The 25,643-nt window shown below is 46.3% G+C and overlaps 2 protein-coding genes across 16 annotated transcripts in view; one reads left to right on the top strand and one right to left on the bottom strand.

Moving 5' to 3' along the window:
- The window catches only part of LMNTD2 (lamin tail domain containing 2), a 54,993-nt gene extending 42,263 nt beyond the window's left edge, over nucleotides 1–12,730 (top strand). Inside the window, 5 exon segments of the mRNA XM_043516336.1 lie at nucleotides 931–1,050; nucleotides 5,790–5,998; nucleotides 7,074–7,222; nucleotides 8,872–8,978; nucleotides 11,389–12,730. Coding sequence (XP_043372271.1) covers nucleotides 931–1,050; nucleotides 5,790–5,998; nucleotides 7,074–7,222; nucleotides 8,872–8,978; nucleotides 11,389–11,535 — 732 coding nt within the window. The 3' untranslated portion in view covers nucleotides 11,536–12,730.
- A 66-nt stretch (nucleotides 12,731–12,796) lies between these two features.
- LRRC56 (leucine rich repeat containing 56) overlaps nucleotides 12,797–25,643 on the bottom strand; it is a 137,666-nt gene continuing 124,819 nt past the window's right edge. For all 15 annotated transcript variants that reach the window (XM_043515853.1, XM_043515855.1, XM_043515852.1 and 12 more), the window contains 7 exons: nucleotides 24,995–25,172; nucleotides 22,793–23,008; nucleotides 21,080–21,144; nucleotides 19,436–19,566; nucleotides 18,003–18,193; nucleotides 15,450–15,837; nucleotides 12,797–14,350 (listed from right to left, as the gene is read on the bottom strand). In XM_043515853.1, the coding sequence (XP_043371788.1) occupies nucleotides 14,158–14,350; nucleotides 15,450–15,837; nucleotides 18,003–18,193; nucleotides 19,436–19,566; nucleotides 21,080–21,144; nucleotides 22,793–23,008; nucleotides 24,995–25,172 (1,362 nt within the window). In that variant the 3' untranslated portion in view covers nucleotides 12,797–14,157. The remainder of the gene's footprint in view (nucleotides 14,351–15,449; nucleotides 15,838–18,002; nucleotides 18,194–19,435; nucleotides 19,567–21,079; nucleotides 21,145–22,792; nucleotides 23,009–24,994; nucleotides 25,173–25,643) is intronic.

Here is a 25,643-nt window from a genome sequence, read left to right as displayed (position 1 = left end):
GTGGGAAGGGGAAGCTGGTGAAGGAAGAGCCACAAACAGTACACAGAGTTGTATAGAAGAGTCAGTTGCCAGGCTAGGCAGCATCTCCCTTCAGGGGTTCCCCCAGCATTCCTGAGGTGGGTGGGGGAGGTGGCAGAGCCCGAACTATGGGAGCCCCAGAGCTGTGAAGCTCACTCCCCCAACAGGGTTTCGCCCAGCCCAGCCCTCCCCACTTTTAAAACAACACTTCACACTGTGTGTCTTGCAGAGGCCTTTTCTGGTTTAACCACTCTTGGCCTCAGTGCAGCAGGCCCTGGCCTCTCATCAGCCTGGGAAGCCTCCCGGCCAAACTGTAAGGTGGATGGAAAGCTATCGCCAGCCAGAGCTACAGAGCATAGACATGGGCTACCAGAACAAGGAGTAAAGCAGGCAGTACAGTCTACTGGCTAGAGCAGGGGCCTTGGAGCCAGGATTCCTGGGTTCCATTCCCAGCTCCACCACTGCACGCTGTGTGACCGTGGGCGAGTCATTTCTTGGGGTCTCTCTTTACCCATCTGTGAAATGGAAACAACCGTACCTACCACACAGAGGTGTTGTGTGCCTTAGGGCCTAATCCTGCCCCTGTGCTTATGCCGAGGAGAATCTTGCTCTGCAAGCGGCCCTGCTGGCTAATGTCAAGAAAGTATTTGAAAGCCCTCAGATGATAGGCGATATAGAGAGGGATGTGCTGGCGTAAGCGATATGGCATGAGCTCTGGGAGCTGCACAGACATGATTCCCTTTCCCAGGGGTAGGACATGTTCATCCGATTGTAAGCTCTTTCGGGCAGGGGCTGTCTTTTTTTCTGTGTTTGTACAGCACTGAGCGCAATGGAGCCCTGGTCCACGACTAGAGCTCCTACGCATGCCACTAAAACAAATAACCAATAATAATAATCTGCCCTGGTTTTTAGGTCTGGGCTGCAGGAACTGATTGCACCCATAAAAAACCCACAGACGTGACTCTGAGGGCCCAGCAGTATTTCAGAATGGGCCCAGAATGCACCACAGTCCTCAGCAATGCAAAGGGCCAGGTGAGTTGCACTTGGGGGCATGCTGGGGTGGGAGGGGTGCTGTATTCGTTTGTACACCTCTCTGTGTCAGGCTGAGCGGCAGTGTGGCAGATGGCCCCAAGGTAGGCTCACATCATGGGAACCTTACCACGGGGCTGCAAGGCAGACAGTGCGGATCTACTAGGGCATGCCTGCAGGATGATCTCCCCTGCACACACATTGCTGTGACCATGTTAATGACCTGCTTGATATGTCAGGGCTCGGGTAATATGTAACGAGTGATTCTTCACATGCAGCCTGAGCTATAGGTTAAAACCCAGGCTCTTGACTCTGCTTTCAGAACCTGTGTTCCCCCATGGCTAGCCCAGGCAGGAGGGATCTCCCGTCTCCTTTCCCTCGTGAGGGGCAAAACTAGCTCAGGATTTGCTGAGAAGTGTAGTCCCCCCAGCAGCCAGGGTCATAGTCTGGGATCTTGACAAAGCCTGCTGGGAAATGGGACTGGGTTTATAACCGGCTCCTTTCAGAGCTGGTGCTCAGCATTGGCATAAGCAGACTAAGCAATTGCCTAGGGCCCCAAGCAGCTCAAGGGGGGCCCCCCATTCACTTGTTTAGTATGTGTTGTTTGTGGGGGCTGCCCCCCCAATTATTCCTGCTTAGGGCCCCCAATGGGCTAGCACCACCTCTGGCTCCTTTTGCCCCAGAACAAGGAGAGACTTGGAGGAAGCTTCTGGGACTTCTCCTAGAAGAAGGGAGAAAGTCCCCCTTTTGGGGGGCTGCTCTTTACTGTGGTGTAACTGGGGTGGCCCTTTCCATTCGCTCGCCCTGCCACAGTGACCCTTTCCGCTTCCAGTGCGGAAGGCAGGTCCTTGCTGGAGGCAAAGCTGGATCACACTCATCCCGCAGCGGTGGTTCCTGTCCCGCAGGGCTGGGGCTGGCTCCTGCTCTGGGCATTGTGACCTGGCACGTGGGGTCATGATGGAGGGGTGGCCCGGCCGAGCTCAAGCAACATTCTGTGACCCCGTGCACCAGCTCCTAATGCCCGGAGAGGGGAGCCTCTGCCTCTGCAGGGTGGGCTCACTCTCCTCTCCCACCCCAGGGCCTGCCCTCTGCACTGAGCTGGGATTAGGGATGTGGTCCCATGGCGGAGGGTGGTGCTGGGGTATTGGAGCCCAATAATATAGTGCACCCACTGAATCAGAGCCGCCTGCACAGTCCTGACTGGGGATGCATTTCAGTCCAAGAAGTCTGTATAACCAGGACATACAGCAAACCAGAGATTGTAAAAGGCAGAGGCTGGGACCAGCTGGTGACTAGGGGGAGCTCTCGGGTCTGGAGCAAGTGTGTCTGTTTCAGCCAGAGCTTTGTCTGCCTGCCATAGAGCTGACTCTGTGCCCTACAAGCCCCATCACCACTTCTCCACCCAGGAGCAATCGCTTGGTGCTTCTGCAGAAGTGAGGGGAATGAGTGCTCCATACGGCTGCCTTGATGACTCTCCCTCATCTGTCAGGCTCATTCGCCATCCGATAGAATCAGTAATTACAGACAAAGGCCTCTGCAGTCTTGTATAGCAGCTTATTCACCACTTCCCCTTGTATCCAATTAGTCAAGTAAGGCATTTTACATGCGGTAATGCTACACATTAAAATTCCCAAGCACATGTGTAACTTACATTTAAAAAGGATAGTGATTTTGATTTTGATTTTGATTTAGCTGGGGCTTGGTCCTGCTTTGAGCAGGGGGTTGGACTAGATGACCTCCTGAGGACCCTTCCAACCCTGAGATTCTAGGATTCTATGATTTTTCTGTATGTTAAACAAATACCAATTATTCCAAACTGGCTGACTGAGCGTTCACATTAGCATCAGAGATTATAGCCACTGCTGGTGTTGAGGTTGAGACTCATTTACTGGTTAACAGCTCCTTTTTCTTATGCACATTTTCTATAATGCACATGCTGACTCAGATGGTCTCTAGAATGGCTGGGCAGCGTGGGGAATCTGGAGTAGAGCCGGTCAGAAAAACATCAGTGGAATCATTTTCTGTGGGAGAACACTGTTCTGTCAAAGTCAAAACACTTTGGTTCAGAGAAAAACCAGGAACAAAACGCTGACAATGTCCCATTCTGACATTTTCAGATCACAATTACATTCAGATTCTGATTTTTTGTTTTGAAATTACTTTTCATTTCAAATTGTTTTGGTTTTGTATTATATTGTAATATAAAATTTAAAAAGTCAGTTGAAACATCGTTTCTATAAACCCCAAACTTTTATTTTTTTTGCAATTTTCTTTCATGGAGAATTTTGCAATGTGTGGATTTTGTTCTTAAGTGGGACAAAGGCAAATCTCGAAACCTTTTGCTAAATGGAATTTCTGTTTTCTGAACAGTTCTAATCAGTGGTCCAAATTTGAGAGAGTTTGAGTTAACAGTTCCTGAGATACAGCCTCCTCTCCTCCCCAAAAAAATCACTTGATAGCAACATTTTACAGTTCTTATAATTTTTGTGCACACCTGGGGCTCAGTCTATAAATCTAATCCTCCCCAAACTGAAGTCACCTGCTAGAATTGATCTCCGCTAATGCCCAGCACCCTTTGCCCCTTCAGGGAAGCAATATTTAAAAGTTAGCCGGTGTAAAAGTTGGATCTACAATGTGGTTTGAGCCAAGTTGACAAATCAGTGAAAGTCGTTTGTGTATGTGCAGCAAGTCTGGGGCTCTACTGCAAGCCAGAGTGCTTGCAGGCAGTCTGCTATATAAGAGTAAGTGGATGGCTGAGGGTGTTATGTGGTGACCCTTGATCTGCCACAGTAGTACTTGTGTGATGTGAGATTAAGTCCCGGCCCTTGGTGGCGCTCCAAGAATGTGTGCTCTGCGCAATTGGCAGATATGCCTTTTGAAACCTTTGCTTCTGGTTCAAGAACAGTTATTTCAGAGTGTTCTAAAATCCACATGCACACTCAGCTGGGTTTGAAAATTGCTATGCCATATCAGGGCCAGGGATCTAAGTGTGGGGTCATTGTCCTCTAGTTCCTCAGATAATCCCCCCCATCCTCCCCCAGGAGCTGCTTTTAATAGACACATTACTCTAAAACTCACATGCATAAGGCGATTGTTTTGAAAATTGGTATGTTGCAAAATGGTGTGGGGTAAAGTGAATGGTGAAAATTTGAGATCATTTGGTCAAGGGGTTGCTGAAATATAGCCCCAGCCCCCCTAATATAACATTTTCAGATTCTAATAGCTTTTTTTGATGCAGATCTAAGGAAAAATCTAAGACTCTGCCCCTCATTAAATGCATAGCATGGAGTGCCCCTGAGCTCACCTACTGAACAGTACAATATTTGTACTTCCCGGTTTTCATAGGTTTACGTATAGGTGCACATTCTGGAAGGGGATTAGGCAGTGCTGGGCAACCCTAATTACGTAATAACAAAGTTTTTGAGCAGTTATTAAAGATCTATGGTACAGCCCAACCTCAGAGGAGGAATGTTTTACACCTAGCACTTAGCCAGGTGGTCACTCTCCTTAGACTCCTTCCTCACTCCTAACATGGCAGATATGTCGGGCAAAGCATGTCTGCAGTTCTGCCCCACAGCCCTCACCACAGTCCATCTGGAATTCCACAGAGCATCAAAGGAGCCCACCAAGGCGCACCGCTGCAGCTGGGCTGGGGGACCTGCGATGAAGCAAGTAGTTCAGTGTTAGGTGCAGTAGGTGGAGATGTTATCCTCCCACATAGCAAGGGGGGACCGAATGGTATTACAGAGGATGGCTCCTGCTCAGGGAAGCTCAGCAGCACATAAGCACTGTTCCCCATTTCCTCCCGTGGATGTTTTCCCCCACACACTCTCACCAGCTCTCTTGGCGTACAGGCAAGTGAAAGCCAAAAGAACTAGGTTTTATTCCCCGCCCTTCCACTGCCTCAGTTTCCCATCAGTACAGTGGGGTCAGGAGAGCTGACTCACACCTTTGAAGACCCTTAGCTGAAAGGTGCCGTGTAAGCATTGCACGGGCTTCTGGGGAGCTTCCAGGCAGAGTTCAAGGTGCTGACTTTAATCTGTAACGACTGAAATGGTTTGGGTCCTGGTGAGCTGAAAATCCATCTCTCCCCACTTATGCTGCAGCGGCAGCCAACAGAGGCCTTGGAGCTGCAGTTCAAGGAGAGGGAAAGATAGTGAAATCTGCAGGTGTTCTCAATATTCTAACAGCTTTCAGAGTAGAAGCCATGTTAGACTGTATTCGCAACAAAAAAAGGAGGACTTGTGGCACCTTAGAGACTAACAAATTTATTTGAGCATAAGCTTTCGTGAGCTACAGCTCACTTCATCTAAGGCTTTCCCCAACATGTCCCGAACCCCAGCTTTCTCCTAGGGGCTGCTCCCACCCATGGGCTTTTCCATCACAGCAAAACATCAGCCACTTCCCTGTCAGTCACCACCCCGCCCGAAGGCCACAGCTGCTGCGCTGGTCATTCCTCTGTCAGCAGTCATCCTTTGCCTCCCTACAGAGCCACGCCCAGCCTCAGAAGTAGTGTTTTCTTCCCTCCCCAGAGTCTGCCATGTGTGGTCGGTTTATTGCTCCCACCCGGGTCAGAGTTTCAGTAACAGGCTGTTGGAGGGGCCATGACAAGCATCGAGCAGGAATAAATCCAGCCAGTGGAGCAGTTGGAATGTGAGGAGGGAAGAGCCAAGGGAGAGAGGGGCATGGAGAATAATCCTCTCTCTTTCCTTTCCTCCCCTCACTCCCTTGGCTTGTCCGAGACTCTCTCCAGGTACACGGCCCCTCACAGATTCACAGCGGCTGCAGACGCCTACAGTGATAACACGGACCTTTCGGTGGACAAGTTCCCACTCACTGGAGAAGGGGAGGAAGCAGAAGAACCTGTGCCCCAGAAGGATCAGCAATGGGTCCCTGCGGTGCCATGCAGAGGGAGCACAGGCAGGCCACCGGCTGTACTGCAGGAGGCCAGGTAAAAACCTTGGCTGGAGTGAAATGCTTAGCAAAGCTCCTCTCCTGGGCCTGGCACCAGGGGCCCGATGCCCAGTCACACAAAGGCTCCTTTGCCCCATCCCTGCAGGGGGCCCTCGCTGCTGGTGTGGAGCTGCTGCGAAAGCTCTGCACCAGCCCTGCTCCCAGGCCCCAGGGGAGAGGGCAGGTTGGAGGTAGGCCAGGCTGGGGAATGGAAGGCTGGGAATGGAGACGGGCTGGCTGGAATGCACTGTGCTCAGGCTTGTCTCTTCTTCCCAACACCCGCTCAAGGCCATGGGAGGCAGAGCACATGCTGGAGCTGCTCTAACTTACTCCCGGGGGGGTGGGGAGTCCACCCCCTGCCCCCAGACCATGGCAAGAACGAAGGTGCCTTGAAATTGGCTTTGCCAAGCTCTCTCCCTTCCCGCCACAAGTGGAGGGGCAGAAGAGCTGAAAATCAGGGCCAAGGGTGCAATGTCTGATCCTCTAGGGTTTTTCTGGCTCAACTAGACCTTTAGCACTGACATAGTCATACAGCAGCAGCAAGTAGCATGAAGGAAGTTGAAGTTGGGAAATCAGAGAAGAGGCAGAGGCTAAACCAAGTTTGGCCAACACGTAGCAGGGAGTTTATTGAGCTGAGAGTGTGAGGCACCCCCAAATGTCCAGCATATAAGAGCTGAGCTGTAACAGTGATCATATTTGTGCTGAGAGCGGGTGTAATGGAAATTCATACTTCAGGGGCTCAGCTGTGTGCTGCTGCTGGGGTGAGGCAGGAATGTTCTCTCCCAGGGACAGCATTGCATAACTGGCCAGGTGCATTACGGGCTTTTCATGGGCGAGATGCAGGATGCCAAAGCAGACAGAATATTGATCTGAGCTGACATTGCACATTTCAGAAAGGCTGGTGGTTCCCTGCAAATGAGTTTCCATACCAGTAGCTGATGGTTTGAAACATTCCCAACAGTAAGATGAAGCCCCTGAATTGACTGAGACTGATGAAAAGTGTTAGTAACAGATTACTGACACTCAGCCGTCTTACGTGGTGCATCGTGAATGGGTCCTGTTTCTCCTCACAGGGCCAGGAAGCACTTTCCTGTTGGCTCTTCAAACAGGAACCGTCTGGGAGACCCTTCAAACGTTGGTAAGAGGAAAATCCAGCCTGGACCCAGAGAGACAGTTCACAAGATTGTCTCTTTCTCAGTCGAGAACTTACCTTCCATATCAGGTGCATTGGTGCAGAGCAGCACAGTGCTACATACCCTACAAAATAGTTTGGTACTGAAGCAGCTCAGCCAATCCAGCACTGACTTGCACAGTGGCATTCACTCTGCATTCACTGTCAGGCAACCTGCATTCAGATGATTTTGAACAAAACAATTTCATGTCGGTGGATACACTACGTGAACCAGGTAGCCATGAAAATGCTCCCCAACCCCCAGGACTGTCTGGAAAGCGCCTGTTCCCTGCTTTCAGCCTGTTTCCTCTGCCCAGAATGCCAGGCCCTCGCCCAGGTCTGGAATGTATAATCACCCCTTACCCACAACCCCACTGCAGGTTCCAGAAAGAAGGCATACCTCAGACTGGCAATTGTAATGTTCTCTTTACTATCAACATCAAGAAGATCCTCCCCTGGCGTAGAGCGCCCTAGCGTCGCTGACTTCCCCAGAACTCTGCCAACTTACAGCAGCTCAGGGGCTGGCTCACATTGGCAAAGTGAATGTACTCTCCTTAGAGCACCGAGTGTCTTCCACCGACCACCCAGCATAACCCTCCTGTGCCCTCCCACAGATCTCCAGCCCTCCGCCCCACTGCACCTCCCCTGCCAGCTTCGGGACTCTCCCACAGTCCCCCTGTGATGACATGGAGGTCACTCCTGTGCATCTCCAGTTGGCTGAGCATGGCCCAGCTGGTGAGCCCTGCCTCACTTCCCTTCGCCTGGGTTATAAACGAGTCCAGACAGACCTATTACATCAAAGCCCACCCCCTTTTCCAAGGGTCTCAGTTATTAACAAGAGCCAAAAGCACAAGCAGGAGCTTACTCAGATACACCCGGGGACATTCGTTATCTCTGGCTCCTTCCTTCAGAAGACTCTGCATCCCCACACCCATTAGCAGCCTGTTTCTGGAACCCTTCCAGGTGTCTTCTCTGGGTGGCTCCTTTTCAGGCCATCCTTAGGCAGGAGTCTCCCCAGCTCTCCTCTTGGGAGCTGAGCGAGTTCTGGGTTAGCATTGCCCTGCCCTGCCCCTTCGCCAAGGCCCTGATCTCTTAAAACTACAGTGATGGGATTTCCTCCCAGACACCCCTCAATCCCAGCACTGCTTCCTCTCCATCCATATCCTCCGTTAGGGCCTTCTGTAGATCTACTGGACTTCTCAGATCCTTAAGGGTTATGCCACCTGGTGGGGTGGGCTGACCATGAGGCATTATTGCCCTTAAGGGGAAGACTACCTCATCACACGCCCCCCAAACTCTTCAACCCAGCTCCCCACTCTGGTACACAGAAAGAATATCAGGGTTTTATTCACACAGCAGTGAGATGCAGGCACCTCTGGGGCTATGTAGGGCACTCATTTTGGACCAGCCTACGTTTCCAAACCTATGTATAGCCTTGGGGGAATAAAGGGTGGAACTGTCAGGGGCCCCTGGCTCTTCCCACCTAGGACAGGCTGAAATGTTTGGCTGACATTTACTGCTCTTGCTTTCTGGGTGTGCACTCAGTGCATAGCACACTGTGGCCCTGGCTTTGGTGAAGGTTTTTGGCACTACCTAATCCAAACAGCAAGTTAGGAAACTTCCCGAGTCTCCTCACGATTCAAATGTGTTTTCATGAGAGAGCGCCTCTCCCACTGAGGTCTCTGGGGTTCTCTCTTCAGTGGCAGTCAAGGAGAAACGCTTTTCACCCAGCGAGGAGGAGGAGGATGAAGAGGAGGATTTTGCTCCTCATGGAAGGCAGCCTCCAACTGCAGAGCCAAAACCCAGAGTAAGTCACTCTCTGGCAGTGCTGGACACAGAGGGAGGGGAGCTGTGTGGGAGGAGATGGGTTGTTTAAGGCGTACATTATGTCAGACAGAGCTGAAAAGGGGAGGCAGGGCCTGGCTAGCCATTTGATATCTGCACCCTCAGCTGGCTAGTCTATTGTTCTCCCTTAACAAGCGTATCCGTCGGCTCCCTGTGGCAGGGTCAGGGGCTGTAGAACTGGGCAGATGCTTGGCAAAAGTCCCAGGATATTCATTGCTCCCTGGTGGCAAGCGTTTTCTGGGGCATTAAGAAACATGCTGCAGCTCTTAATACATTGCAGCAAGGTGTGGAGGAAGGTACACTATGTCTGTTACCTGGGACAGCGCCAGAGCATGACCAAGTCCCAGAATAGGCAAGCTTTGCCAGCAGCAGATAAGCAGCCAGCACAGAGCAGCCTGTAATGAAGGCATCACAGCAAGGCAAGAGGAAAGAGGTGGCAGGAGGGAAGGGGTTGCAGTTACTGTGCTCAGGAGGAAGCGCTGTAGGGAAATGAACAGACTCACAATGAGCAGCTTGTGTCCTGAGGAGCCTCGGCCGTCTGGCAGAAAATTCTTCCCCTTGGGCCTGATTTATTAACAGCTGGGGGGAGGGAGGGTGGTTCTTTCCCCCTGTCTCCTGCTTAGACTGTAAATATCAATTTGGCAGCAAAGAGCAAATCCCATTAATTCTGAAAGATTCTTGAAGGCATCAGCAGTTCCTGTCCCGTTACAAGACTGAAGGGACCTGACTGTGATTCCTAACATCCTAAGCTGGGACTCTGCTGAGATTCAGATGAAAAGAATGGAATAGGCCCCTTAGATCCCTGGGGGCCAAGGCAGGATTCTAATCAGGGAAACATACACAGAGAAATCCACAGCTAATCTCATTTCCCATTTCATCCAAATGAAGCCCCCTCACATGCATCCCATCACACTTGGCATTCCTTAGTAGACTGATAAAACAAGGCCCTAGATTTGTGTGTGTGTGTGTGTGTGTGGCAGTCATAAAGGTGGAGGGTGTATCACACTGGCTAAAACCAGTGACAGCTTCTGACCCAACAGCTCTGCCAGGGCAGCTCAGCCCTCATGTGCAACAGCCTGTTCCCTGTGCCAGCCCTGGAATCAGGGACTGATAATTGTGCAGTAGTTCTCTGCCACTTGATGTAGCATCCGCTAGCAATAGCGATGAGACTACCAATCTTCTTCCTTTGTATGTCAGGCTGTGATGACAAGTTTCCTCTCTTTAACCAGCCTTCCTACTGTTACATTCTTGCTGGTGTTATGCTGCTCTGCAGGTCTTATTACGCATTAAGCTCCATTGTACATACGCTTGCATGTAGTATTCAGGAGGCCAAGACCCCGGGAAGGATGTATTGAAGAAGGCTGAGTGCGGAGTTCAGACCGGTAATAGAAAATTGTCCACTAAGCTCCAACAACCATTAATTGGATCTGCTCTCATCTGAGCTCCCCATACCCCGTTCTAGAACTAATTAGCATTTTCCCAAAGAGTGAAAAGTTAACTATGCCACATATGGAAAGAGGCAGTGTGGGCCCCTGGGAGTCAGCAGCTCTGCCAATGGTTTGCTGTAAGACTTTGGGTAAGTCACATCACCTATCTCAGTTTCCCCATCTGTAAAATGGGGATAACAATGTTCACCCTCCTTTGTAAAGTACTCTGAGATCTGCGAGTGCAAAGCGATGTATGAGAACTGGGTGTTATTTATGGAAAAGTGGGAGGATAGTTCATTTGTCTCCTGTGACACTGACTGGGAACGTAGCCATTCATGGGTCCAGTTAGACGAAGTGTGTCAGCCCCGTGAAGGACAATCCCCCTCTCCTACACTTCAGAGTGTTTGCTCTGCCTACCTCCACTTTTCTGTGACTGTAGCAACAGGCTGAGAAAAGGGAAGCACAGGTAAGATGGACAACTACTTGTTTGTGTGTCCCTGAAGTTAAAATAATGACTCTGTGCCATCAAGATGTGGAATCATGGATGTTTGGAGAACCTCCTGGTGTGTCCACAGGGGATAATCTGTCCTCGTGCCATGCTGCATCATGAGCCTCTATCACAGCATTATTTGTGCAGATGCATCATTATGATGCAGCAATGTGACATAGTGAGACACGTAGTAAATTCATATGCCTGTCATGTCCTCAAAGAGCAGCTTTCAAGCTGCAGGCAGACCCATCACAATGGACTATGCTCTGAATGTCAGAGGAGAGGGGGCAACCCTAGGGCTCCTGGGAATAAAAAATCCCTCCCATTAGAGAACATTAGACATGGATGAACTCCATAGTGGCGTTCACTGGAGCTTGAAAGGCAAACACCAGCCAGTGGCGGCACTCCCCATCTGCTGTAACATGCCTATTACTTATGATAACTTTGTTTTTCAGGTCTTCAAGACAGCTCTGGATACAACAATTCCTACGGTGGCACTGACAGGACAGAAGAAGGCTCGATCTAAATACGGCTTCAAGCACATGGCTTACCTACCTACCACTACTGACATGCAGCTTAGGAGATACCGTCCTGCTAGATGATGCACTGATTAATAGGTGACACAGGAAGCTTGCACAGGTTCTTAAATACATGCCATGCTGCTCCAGTGAATGTGCTGCCATCTGGCTTATTTCAACCAGGGGAGAAGAGTCAGTTAGTAATAGATAGGGTGGCTGTTTTGAAAGGATGTGCTGCCTGCAAGGCTGTTATTTATCACTTGAGAACTCCACCAAGAGCGGAACTGGAACGGCTGTTGGTGGCTCCACTTCCCACCCTTCCAGTCAGGAGGCCCATGGTAAAGGCTGGGAGTAAGGTCTGCTGGTGATGTGTTCCTCATCTGATTACAGTAGAATTACTGAGGCAAGAGAGAAGGTCTCTATAACTGAGATGAATGATGACAAAGGTCAGAAATGGAAGGGATTGCTCCCACTGAGCCCACGAAGGCACTTCCCAAATGTCTCTTACTCTACTCCTGTACAATGGTCCCTGTTAACTTACCAGTCCATAGACAAAAACATTACTGATCATTTCTCCCTGTCCCCCATCACAGGAATACAGTGGAGAGGCCCCTTGCCTGATAATGGTACAGAGCCAAGCCTGTGTTTTCCTGGAAAGATCCCATAGCTATTTCCAGAAGTAGCTTCTACGTCTGTGCCCAGTTTGTGTGCAGATCAGGCAGACAAACCCAACTGCCTGATTTGCAAGCCGAAACCCCATTTATGCATGAGAATGTAGGATTCTGCACATACAAAGTCACAAGCACAAATTGAGAGAGTAGCTAGGAGCCATTTGCAGCAGGTGGAGCTAAATGCCACTCACTTTTACAATAGCTTTTATACACAGGGCCTGATTTTCACAAGTGTTGAGCATCTGCAACTCCTATTGACTTCACCCAGGAGTATGTGTGCTCAGCACTTCTGAAAATCAGGCCCTAACATTCTTCTTTCTTCTATCCTATTGAGCCAGACTGTCCATTTATTTTGTTCATGATCAGTGACACTGGCATAGAATCAATTTTAGATGCCAGTTTAACTACACAAGCACTTTGTTGGGCGATGACTGACTGGAAATCCCTCCAACACTCATGATTTTGGGGAACTGCTTGCCACTCAATAGTTAATGTATCTGATTGATGATTCTTTCTTATGCCTGCTGAGAGAATATGAACTTGGCTTCCACTCACAACTATTTTATAAGAGGAATGGGTAGCAGGGCAGTGGGACCAAGCTGAAGGATTTGGGTCTATGGTACATCGTATTCCTTTAGTTTATATTAGCAGTGAGTTTCAGGCAACAACCTATACAAGGGATAATTGCATAATTTAATGTATTATCAACTGTTTCCCAGAAAATATCTGTAACATATTAATTTGAAGATATCAGAAAATCTTTTTTTTTTTCTGCTTGGTTTGAGAACACCTGACATTGTTCAGATCATACACCACAGTCACTGTTACCTATATCACAGTGTGCAATCATTTAGATCAGCTCATAATGCTTTACATCTTACCCCAACATAGAATAAATACCCTATGGAAAACAAGAACTGCTCCTTCCCTACCCACTTCATTGTTGCTGATGAATCGCTTAAAATAATGAAGTCACATTAATTTGGAAAATGTAACTGATCTGAAAGGATAAATAAGAAATGTTTGATTCTGTATGTCTGTTTGCTTGTCACTCATTTGCTCTGAAATGTCAGGGTGACAAAGAGTTTTCTAGGGAGTCAGCTGGACCCAATGAAACTTATTTGGAAAGGTTGCTGGGTGAAATTCAGACCTGGGATGTCTAGCCATAGAACAGCAGTTCTGGGGAAGTGCTGAGAGTTCCTTCAGAGCAGAGAAACAGCAGGCTGACACACTGATATTCCAATGAGTTGCATCTTCAGTATTCCTTCCCTTACCCATATAGCTGAGGGGAACAATTAAAGATTACAAACAGATCAAAGTGGTAAACGTCAATGGGAGAATGGAAATTAGTGCTAAAATCAGACAGACTTCCTGCATGCTGGACTTCAGCTATTCCAGGTGAGTAGGGAACACACACACTCATCTGCAATACAATCATTTTAAACTGATCTTTGCAGCAATCCCCCCTCCACTCACAGCTGTTTCACTTGTGTATTGAACATATAGGATCCAAGGAGCGTATGCTATGAGCCTGTTTAGATGACAGCAGGCTGACACATGCATGAGTATTTGCAGGCTGAATGCAAGAGGGAAAACTGAGGGCCTCAGATGCCAGCTGCCCAGCATTGAGTCTAGGGGACTGCAACTTTCCCTTTCCTGTGGGGCATCACTGCAGGCTCCCTAGTAACATAGCTGGGGATTAATGCAGAGAAGCCAAGTGTGCCAAGTCTTGTCCCTTTCAGCACACAAAGACTATACAAATAGCTGCTTTTTATTTAATAAGAGGTTGATCAACTGTTGAGTTGATGAGAAGGTGCTTTTTCAGGCAAGCATTTCTGACCAGCTGTAGCTTTAACTGAGACCAGTCAAGCTGTTAGTTCTGCTTGTGCAGCTCCATCAATGTATTCAGCTCTCATAAGAAGTCAGAATACAGCATTCGTGCTGCTGGTGCTAAGTGTGGGGAACACAAACTCCAACTGAGAACTGTGGGCTTGTCCGACTCGGCTCCAACATACATGGCTACTTGGGGTATTTTCTATGACTTTGGCATCTTGCTCTGAGTAGCTGTTGAGACACTGGGCCTGCTTGGCAACCTCTGCAGAGCAGCCTTGGCCGTCAGAGGACGGACCACATTCCTCAGCGCAAACCTCTCTGGGGTTTTTGTGGATGAGCGGACACCTGGCTGGTGATGGTTGATCACTTTGGGGGGACTCCTATCCACAGTGGCTCTGAAAGGAAGAAAAAAATTGCTATTGTGAGATGGCGCAAGTTGTTATGGGGAACTGAGTGAGCCCCGTGGATTCACCCGAGAACTGCACCAAGCACTTCCAGCACTGGACACAACAGGAAGGTTGGCACAAGAGGACTCTCTGAGGAGTCCACACTGCTACTTCAGTTAATTTTGAGAACACTAGATTGCTCGCCAATGTCTGTAGATGTGCAGAGTCTCCACATGGATGAAGGACTGATAGAAAGGCTGATATTGGAGTTCTACCCTGAGAAGACAGATTGGGACACAATATGAAAATGTAATTCACTGGGTCTTTGGTTTTTTGGGTTATTTTTAACTCTTTCACTGCTGGCCCCCCTCATATCTGCTGTGTCATCATTGTCCACCAGCATTTCATAGGTAGGAATCCTACCTTGATGCACAGCAGATGTCTTTTACCTGGGTATAGCTGGAACACGGAGTAGCATGCAGGCAGTTGAAGAGCTAGATTGTAAAGTGAAACTTTTCTCTGATTTAGAAAGTAGCTAACCCTCATTTGGAGTGACCCGAACAAACAGTACAAGGGACAGCTCCTGTGTTGATCCTATACCATAACTATTATGTTACCTGGAAATCAAAATTTCCACATTCTGGGCAGCTCCAATTTTCAAATGAGCAATAAGATGCTGATATTACAATAGAAAGGTCCAATCACAACCAGATTTGGTTTACATGACACCTAACTACTTTACATCCCCTTTTATCTTTAGAAAGGCCTTTCCCCCTGAATTTCCTTTTCAAGTGAATTACTGTAAATTTCAATGAAAAACTGTGTATCTGATGTGACTAATATCGAGACTGAATGTTAGAAGTAACCAAGATATGAGTAATGTAAGATCGTACCAGTTTAGTTTTGGAAGGACTAAATGATGCATAGGTTACCAAGATACCAAGCAGTGCTTTCTAGGAATATACGGTAGATACCATTTAGCTAAGAGTTTGGACTCTGTGGTGTGGTAAACATCAGAGTCAACAGGGCTTCACCTTTTCTCCCCCAGTGAAGTCCCTTCTATTATTACCAGAATTGCATAGAAAAGTTGCCTAACTAGCGAACATACCTGACACTTGTTGATCCAATAGCTGCTGGTCCTGAAATAGGCCTCCTGGTTTGCCTGCCACCACTCTCACTGGTCCAATTCCTCCCTTCAGCTCTTAATGGTGATGCTTCACATGCAGCAGGTGTGTTGTGCAGATTCAGACTAGCAATCTCTTCACTCACAAGATGGGCTGCCATTTCTGTGCTAACTCTTGATTGGGGATATTCCTGCAGTTGAGCTGCTTCTCTCTGTTTGGGCACTTTCAGACATCTGACCCTGATGTCTCTCACTTTCGAAGGTCTAGCTGCAACACCCTGCATGGATGAGGGTGAGGGGCACTTTGGAGGAGAAGGTACTAGAGAACGATTCAGACTGGTGAGCACCACACTTTCTTGGGCATGTGATGAATCTGAAACACAACAAGGAAGCACACTGATTTCCTGGCATGGCTACTTCACCTAACTTTTAATGGGCCAATCTAATGATTACTGAAGTCATTGGAAAGACTGCTTTTCACTTCAATTGGTATTGGATCAAGTGATGAGTCCCCTCAACTCCTGTTACTTCCAATAAGAGTGGAGGGCTCAGAGCACTTCAGAGGAGTGCATCCCAACTCACTGAAGTTTAAGGCACAAGAAAATTGCAGATCAAGGGATACTGAGTTTTACCAAACACAGAAGTGCAAACACAGCTCTCACATTAGCATTAGAATAAGGGAAAGCACCTAAATGTTAAAAATATTTTTGTATATTCTTTTTACTGTTTATAGTTCAGCTCATATGATCCCTAGCTGTAACACACATGGAAGGAGAAGAATCCTGATGATGATGTATGACTAAGCCCATTGGTTTTCAGTTTAAACCGATTTTTACGGAAAAATTCCCGGGTTTTACAAAAAGTATTATTCTGTTTTCTTCTGTTTTCCACCCTACTTTTGTATCATTCAAATATATAAAAATAACTTGTTTTATTAGGAAAATACAATACTTTGCATGAGATGAATGTATTACGATAATACATTAGTCTGTGTGTATATGCAAAGCTGCCTGTTGAAGTTAGGCCATGTATTAGTCTAGAAGATACACACTACAAACAAATAGGCACACACACAAGCTCTGAAGTATGTGTGCATCTGAATGTACTGATGAATCTCATGCCCATCACGTACACCTTTCAAGCTGTTAGCAGATAATGGTTTAAAAATCTGACTCACTAAAATGGGAAGATACCGAAAATCTGTATCAAACTATGTTTCAGAACACAAGGAAGTGTTCAAAAGTGTTCAAAAAACAAAAACAGGAGAAAAGGATGAAGTTGAGTGTATGCGCTGCAAATGGTGTGGCCCAGTTATTAAATGAAATATTTATAGGCTAATAGTTCTAAGTCTACAACAGTAAACTGTTTATTCAAATGAAAAGTTTTATTTGGGGATTACAGATATATTGTTTTCTTAAAGTCACAGGTGGCATTGGGTTTTGAGTTTTGTTTTAGTTCTGCAGCAAACCACACTGATGAACAGAATTCAAAGCATTAATCTACTGAATACTTTTTTCCCCATCTTTCTGTCCACCGAAATGAACACAAATATTTACCCAGAAAAATTACTAATAGTTTTTTGCACTGGTTTTCACCTATTTTTGTTGTTGTGGTAATAAACACTGATAAATTCCTGGGAAAAATTAAATAAAATAAAAACTGAAAACGAAGAGCCCTATGTATGACACAGCAATGTTGTGTATGTTTAGCCTTAGAAAGATTCTATATATAGTAGAGATCCATTTGCTGCTGGCCATAAAAAGACTGAACTGTACCTAATTGACTGATGTTCAGAATTTAGGCTAAGGACACAATCAAAAGGATGGCCTTTGAGTAGTTGTGTCACTAAACCTCTGGGAGAGAAATACAGCCTTATATGTCCTAACTGAATGCAATTTATTATACTGCTTGGGTGACAAGAAAACACATTCCAATGTACTGCATCTCCAGTATTTCTTCTCATAGCCATGTAGCTGAGAGGAACAATGAATGATTATATTCTTTCTTTGGCAACCATTCGATGCGAGCATGATGTTTGCCAAGGGGGTTCATTGATGGGTTTTAAAGTGGCTGTGGAGCCCAATTCATGCATAAGAACATAAGAATGGCCATACTGGGTCAGACCAAAGGTCCATCCAGCCCAGTATCCTGTCTACTGACAGTGGCCAATGCCAGGTGCCCCAGAGGGAGTGAACCTAACAGGTAATGATCAGTGATCTCTCTCCTGCCATCCATCTCCACCCTCTGACAAACAGAGGCTAGGGACACCATTCCTTACCCATCCTGGCTAATAGCCATTAATGGACTTAGCCTCCATGAATTTATCCAGTTATCTTTTAAACCCTGTTATAGTCCTAGCCTTCATAGCCTCCTCAGGCAAGGAGTTCCACAGGTTCACTGTGTGCTGTGTGAAGAAGAACTTTGCACCCTTCAGATTTTCCTACAGAAGTGACAGGTGTAATCATGGAGAAGAAACAGACAAAAGTAATACATGTCAACCCTTCCCTAGAAAGTGAGAAGGCTAACTGAGACCAGTACCTGAGGAGGCCTGGGAAAGACGGGACTGGCAGTAGGAATCGGGTGAAATCCTTTCAATTAGGTCCTCATCATAAGTCTTTGTCAGCTCATCCTCACAGCTGTCACTCAGGCTGCATTCTTCATCCTCCTCCTCATCACTGTGTATCTTCAGCACCTGGGGGGCCTTCTCCATCTGAATGATTTGCAGACACCTGACAAATGTTAAGCTCTACAGTTTTAGCTGGCCCCCACATGCTATCTTAGAGGAGTGTACACATGCATGTACAGTTCTCAGAAGAGTTCAGGAGGGGTCGCAGCTGTTTAGAGACAAATATAGGTAACGTGGATTTACATTCACCTGGATTGGCTTACCTTTCACGTGCAAAAATGGGCTATGAATTAGGTACCTAAACTGCCTGTGTTTTATTGTTTCAGATTCAGCCAACCTTTAATTAACCTAGTGAAACATGACAGATTTCAAGGAAGGGCATCAGAGTTGAAATAAAGGCATTTTTATCTCTAAGATAATAGTCACCTCTCAGATCCATGGAGGAAGCTCAGCTCAATATTATTTTCTCCCGTGGTGCATAGAATACCGGGGCAGAGATCTGCCAGGCAGACCAGAGAAGAATTTTGCCCATAAAGTGGCCTGATCCAAAGCACACTGAAGTCGGTGAGAAAACTCCCATTTAGTTAGGCGAATGCCAAGTGCTTTTGCAAATCTTGCCCTTACTGTCTAATGGAGAACACTGCTAGGATCAGTAATAACCTACATACTGGTAAAAGAAAACATTTTAACTTCACCCCTTATTGCAGGTATCGCCCTTCCTGTGTAGAAGGAGAGCCCAGTTAACTACATGTCAACAATTTCCCACTGATCCCACACACACTTCACAACTTGCCACCAGCCACACAGAGGGCACTCCAGAGGACTGGGATCTGCAAGTGGTGAAGAGATGGGAAGTAGTTGCTGAGCTGGGGGAAGAGCAGGAGAGCTAGGCATGGGTAGTGGCTGTGGAAGGAGGAGTCCATCTTTCCCTTTCTACTTTATGGAGTTTTGCCAGTCTGTATTAATTTTCCTCTGCCCACACGTCCCTCTACAATAGGGATGTCCCTTTAAGTAGGCTGCCAGGAAGTGGGCTGAGGGAAGGCTCACAGACCCAGAACCAGCATGGACATCTTGACCTCCCCTTGGATCAACATGGACAATGCCCCAGAGATTTCCTCTCCCTTTGTCCCATCCATAAGGTTTCCAGCAGAAGGGGCAACTAAGCATGGAGTTTGCAAATAGATTCCACTGTGTTGTCTCTGCCTGCCTAGATATGAATTTACAAAATTAAAGGCAATTCCCCAAAACTGCCAACAGGTGGCTGAAGAGTTTGCCTTATTACAGAGGTGGAACACTGAGTCCCTGCTTTATTGTAAGATAATTTAGAATCATCCCAAACTCTTACTGGTTATGCTGCTCTCTCCATGCCCTCAGTTCAGCAAAGACATCTTCCCGGCTTAGGTCTTCAGCTTCTTCAGAGTCATAGGTGTGCTCCATCTTGGGACCAGGCATTTGGAAAGGGTTCATTGCTACAGACTAAAAAATAAAACTAAAAAGAGTTACCACCGATAACTTGATATTTACTTTACCGCTCACCTCGCTTTGCCAACAACTCTCCCTCTAGCTCAATTTCCAAACTCTGGGCATCAGAATTTTGATGCAACTTTTGATGTAACAGTTGGGTTTTCAGTTTATCCATGACCGTGTTCTTTATTTTGATTTTTTTTAATTGTACTGAATATGATAATCCCAGCTACAACCCCTGTTATGATACCATGTTTCTTATACATTCACTCCAGAGATCCAGCATTGTGATGACTGGAAGAGTAATGACACGTTTGATTCTGGCCCCATGGATATGTAGCCCTGGGTACACTGACCCGAACCTGTAACAGCTGCACTGACTATATGTCAGGCACATATAGTAAGATGTGACTGTGTCGCATATGATTATGGTCCCCTTATACTATTATTAATTCTCATTGTTTTAATTAATTTCAAAAAGCTTCATTGATTGGGCAGGGCAGGGCAGAGAAAAGGGACACTTCAATCCCCCCCCCCCCAAACCCCCCAAATGATTTTTCTAATATTTGTTGTCAGGGATGATATGTAAAATTATATACATTGGTTTTGATCTATATTTCATGTAAGTGACATGGCCCCAATGCAGCAAAGCACATCTAAAGTTACGCACACACTTACATGACTTGCTGAATCAAGGCCCACAAGGGTATCTCTATACTGCAATTAAATACCCGTGGCAGGTCCATGCCAGCTCACTTAGGTTCATGGGGCTCAGGCTACGGGCCTGTTTCTTTGTGGTGTAGATGTTCATGCACAGGCTGGAAGCCAGGATCTGCGACCTTTCCCCCTCCCGGGGTACCAGAGCCTGGGCTCCAGCGTAAGCCAGAACCAAATCCTGTGGTCCTTACCTGTGCTTTGCTCAGGTCCCAGGGAAGTCAATGCAAGTTTTGTGAGTAAGGAATGCCGGATGTGGCATGTAATTTTCATGCGTTCTTTTAGAGTCCATTGTTTTTAATGTCCTCAAGTGAAAGTAACGGTTCTCCCTACTGGTTGTTTCTCTCCTCTGTTTCTTATATATGATCACAGCTGATATCTGAATACATTCTTATTAAATGACACAATTGGTTTGTTTTGGGTTGACACTTCCCTCCCAGTTCTCTCCAATCTCTCTCAGAAGAGGAAGTCTGGAATTCTCAGATTCATGACCCCCTCACCATTCTCTATTTATCCATTGATCTTCCAGCTCTCCAAGTGTCCTCTCCTGCCCTTCTCCATGACTTATTTGGCCTTCCATATCTCCTGACTCAGCAGGACACTTAAGCACATGCTTATGCACTTTGCTGAATCAGGGCCTTTAGACCCCCTGCCTTCTCCAAGACACATTGCTTTTGTATATAGATTTCTGGACTATAGACTAGAATGGAAATCCATAAAATACATTAGGGGTCTCAGCTTATTTCAGCAGAACTCATCTGATCTGGGTGTGTCAGGCAGGAATAGAAAGCATATAGGAAAGAAAACGTACACCTAGCTTTTGTCTCCGTGCATGAAGGGCTTTGATAGGGTTCCCACATATAACTCGGCTGATTCCTAGCAAAAAGAAACAAAACAAAGCATTTCTCACCAGTTTTTAACACTTCGTACAGTTCTTAAATCAGTTTACAGTCCCAATGAGATTCTGTTCTTGAGGATATAACATATTTCATTCATCGACTGTCTGGAGCTGGTGTCCATTTCCTTTGCTAAATGTGGAGTATCCAGTTCTAGCAAGGTGCTGCTTCATGGCTCTGGTTGGCTTCACTGGCTCAGCTGGTACTGCTGAGCATTTGAACTACCTGCCTCAGAGAGCTGAGAAGTAACTGGTGTTTACTGGAAAGACAGCCTCAAAATACTGGGGCAAGTAAACACAACCTGACACACCTAATCGGCATCCAAAGAGCTGATTAGATTGCAGCACTCTGGCCTTCTCAGTGACAACTGACCAAGAAATCCTAGGCGGCCTTCAAAACTGGATCAAAACAGTACTCTGTCAGATATTTCCCATTCAGCCATCCTTGGGCATCCTGTCAGTGGCCCTCAGGGGCTCCTTTGTCTTCCCCTTTAAGGTTTAAGATCTCATAGACTATCAGGGTTGGAAGGGACCTCAGGAGTCATCTAGTCCAACCCCCTGCTCAAAGCAGGACCAATCCCCAATTTTTGCCCCAGATCCCTAAATGGGCCCCTCAAGGATTGAACTCACAACCCTGAATTTAGGAGGCCAATGCTCAAACCACTGAGCTATCCCTCCCTCTCCTTACTCTTCAGCTCTTTTCGCATACCTACACTGTTGTCTGCTCTGAGGGGGGGGGGCCTGGATGTAGCTATTTCCAAATCTCAGTCATCAGCAGTGAGCCTGAATTAGCCAGAAAAATTGCTGTAGAGTGACAGAAAGTCCTCCACTTCCTTCTGAGGGGCTGTGCTGACTCTGCAGTATTCTCAGGAGGGAAGAGCCAGCCACCAGGTTGCTGAGTACTGCGCTACAATTAGAACTCTGGGCTGGCCAGCAGGCCAGAAATTTTAAATCAGTGATATGATCCCTGACACTGGGAGATGAAGCCCTGGAAACTGATGATACAGTCACTTACAGCAATGATCCCTACAGGAATATAAGTATTGAGCTTGGATACCATGTACTCTGACCTTATGACCCATTTGTGAAGGGGGCATGCAACACAGCTTCTGAAGTCCAGATGTTCTGTAGGGACAGTTTATCTTAGGACATTACTCCAGTGTTTTAACACAATTATATGTCCAAATAGCTCTGAATGTTTTCATATAAACTAGATCTAAGTGACCCCAGCAAATTTGGGGTCTATAGATAATGGCTAATGAGAACAGGTTTGAATAAAAGTAGGGGGACAACCCTACCTGAGAGCAGACTGCTTAACAAATAGCAGTCAGGGAGACATAGCCAGCCTTTCATTAGGGCACTTTGTAGCAATGTACAACTTATGAAGGGGAATTAAATAGTAAAATGGGAGGGTGTCCCCAAAGGACTTTCACCTTCTGCCTCAGGAGAAAATGAAAAAGCACCCCAACCTCACTGTGCGGGCTTCACACTTGGAAACCTATGGACAAGCCAATGTGCCATCAGTACCAGTGAGTGCCATTGAGAGCACATGTATAAAGCAGGAAGAACTTTGAGAGGGGGTCGAAAGAGGGGTGGGTGGGGGAAGAACAGACAAAGAAAATTCATCACCATGTGTCAAGTCACTTGCATCATCTTCTAGGAATATCTCATCAGAGACAGTGGATTCTGGAAGGGTGCTACCACTGGATAGCAAATGGACATTGCTAGATATCCCTGCACTAGCAGGCCTCTGTGCAGTCCATGGTCTGGAAGCTGACATGAAGTGAGCTGCAGTAGGTCTCAGACCGGAGCCAGGTCTTCTTGTTGTTGCCTCTGGATGAGTATCTGAGAGATTTCAGTAAGATATAACTAAGAATGCAACATTAAAAATATCCTATCATTTGCACAGTTATGATAAAGCAATGGCAACATGCTTGATGCTAGCGAGAACAGAAGAAAATGCAGTTCCTGCTTCAAGAAACTTAAATGGAAACACTACATCCAGCACAGCCACACAGTGTCTGCCACTTCCTCATGTTGGGACACTTATCTGGCCACCCTCCAGCATGAACACCTGCACTTTTCACACAGTTTCTAAACCACTTAAATATTAAGCAATAGGCTGGCAAAGGAAGAAGAGTCCAGCAATATTGGGTGCTCAACGCTTTTAATAATCAGGCTATTTATTTAGGAGCTTAATTTTAGGCACCTATTTATTAAAAATATCTTGGCCTTTGTTATTAATGCAAAACTGTAAAACATATAACATATGCAAAGCAGCTAAGTTAACATTGTTAAAGAAGAGAAAATGTTTGGAATTTCCTAACCTTTGTGCTTAATGTCAAAGGCAAAAATACAAACATGAATAGAATATAAAGTAATATGAATGCCCTATTCTGTGTTCAATTCTATGCTCTTTCTGCTTCCCAACTTTACTATTTTTCTGTAATTCAACTTTATGTAGCCAACGGAGGGATCACCGAAGGATCAGATTTTTACAGACCTTTCCTACGATACCTATTACTACAACTAATGATTTGGACCCACTGGGATTAAATCAAATGACAACTGTGTGCACTTACTCCAAAATAAACTATATTTTTAATGGCGCACAGTTGGCAAGCATACCACAACAGTGGGGGTCAGGAAGCCAACCGTATTGCCCACATTAATGGGAAGCAATAGAAGCAGTGATAGGAAATACTTTGTAATATTTAACTGACCATGGTAAATCACATGTCATGCAGTATATAAAAGCATAACACATGAACCAGGGTTGACTAATGAAATTAAAAGGCAGCAGTTTAAAACAAAGATAAGGGGGTATTTCTTCACACAACCCACAGTCAACCTGTGGAACTCATTGCCTGGGGATGTTGTGAAGGCCAAAACTATAACTAGGTTCAAAAAAGAATTAGATAAAGTTCATGGAAGATAGGTCCATCAATGGCTGTTGGCCAAGATGACCAGGGTGTTCCTAAACCTCTGACTGCCAGAAGCTGGGACTGGATGACAGAGGATGGATCACTCCATAGTTGCCTTTTCTATTCATTCCCTCTGATGCATCTGGCACTCACCATTGTCAGAAGACAGGATACTGGGATAGATGGATCATTGGTCTGATGCAGTATGGTCATTCTTATGAACCAGTTTTGCCAAATAATGTACTGTCATGTAGTTACATGGGTCACTATTTATGAGCCATCACACTGTTTACCACATTCATTTCCAAGATTTCACTTGAATTGCTCAGTTCAAAGCATACATACAAGCAGAATACTAAGGGCTAGAACCTCAGCTGCAGATGAGACATGCTGGGTGGTTTAAGCCACTTTTACATTTCTCTGATCCTGGGGCTAGCATCAGGGCTGCTCTAAATTACTCCCATTGTTTCATAGCCACATTTGGACAATCACTGGAGAGCAGAGGCATTCTAGCCATACTCCATTTCTCCTAGTCATTCACCAGACTCAATGGCATAGCAGCCAATATGGCATCCTTAGAGTACCAGAGGATTCCCCAATGCAGGAGGGAAGAATCCTCCAGTGGCTGGTTAAGAGTAGCACAAAACATCCTCAACAGGGTGGAGGTTCTGGCCATAAGTTTGAAATTGCAGTTACATTTCAAAGAATGACCATGAAAATGGCACGGGTAAGTTCCATCTTTATTGTCCCACAGTGAATTCCATAGCCAATCTGCTCAGTTTCCAAGTGAAGAGACTGAGTTTCCTTCCTCCCAGCCCTGAAAGCTCAGCTTGGGATCTTAAGAGTCCAGCTGCACTCTTTCTTTCTTACACATCAGCACCAATAAATGGTGAGAAATTTGACATACCAAACTGAGAAATGTCTTTGGCTAAACTGCCCTCCTTAATGGAGTCCTTGACAATTAGCCAGTCCTCGTTCATCTTCCTGGAGGGAGGGATGGTGATTTGATTTGCTAGTATTTCATCCAAATACTTTAAGTGAGGGATGAGTTTTTTCACTTCAGCTCTGTAGTTATAATCTGGCACCTGAAAGAATTGAGAATGTGGTCATTTTAACAGATTGTTCAAGAGAAACTGGACTACTACAAGGAATGTGGAGCTGTTCACTTTGTATGAATGCTGGATAGTTTGAAGAATGCTTTGAAGGGGCAAACCAACCCACCTCAAAGAATAAACAGAAATGTAACCATACTTTTCAAATCTCACTATGCTTCTCTCTGATGGAACTGCTACTCAAACTGCTGATGTACTGACAACACAAGCTGCACAAAATAAAAGGCTTATTTGCAATGTATTTAGTCAATTACCTCAGCACCTATTACCATAGCATCTGGGTGCTGTACAAAACTGCAGACAATACACTGCTCTCCATGGGAAGATTGGACACACTCAACCCATAAGCTCCTCCCCCCCGCCCTTGCTACTTTTGGAAGTCTCTGGTTGCAGCATCAACTTCAGGCCATAGTATGACTAAAAAGATATGCCTGAGCTGGAAGA

Source organism: Dermochelys coriacea, chromosome 6 (genome assembly GCF_009764565.3).
Source record: "Dermochelys coriacea isolate rDerCor1 chromosome 6, rDerCor1.pri.v4, whole genome shotgun sequence".
Classification (NCBI taxonomy): domain Eukaryota; kingdom Metazoa; phylum Chordata; order Testudines; family Dermochelyidae; genus Dermochelys; species Dermochelys coriacea.
Note: the sequence above shows the minus strand (reverse complement) of the source record. Positions and strands in the feature narration are given on the sequence as shown.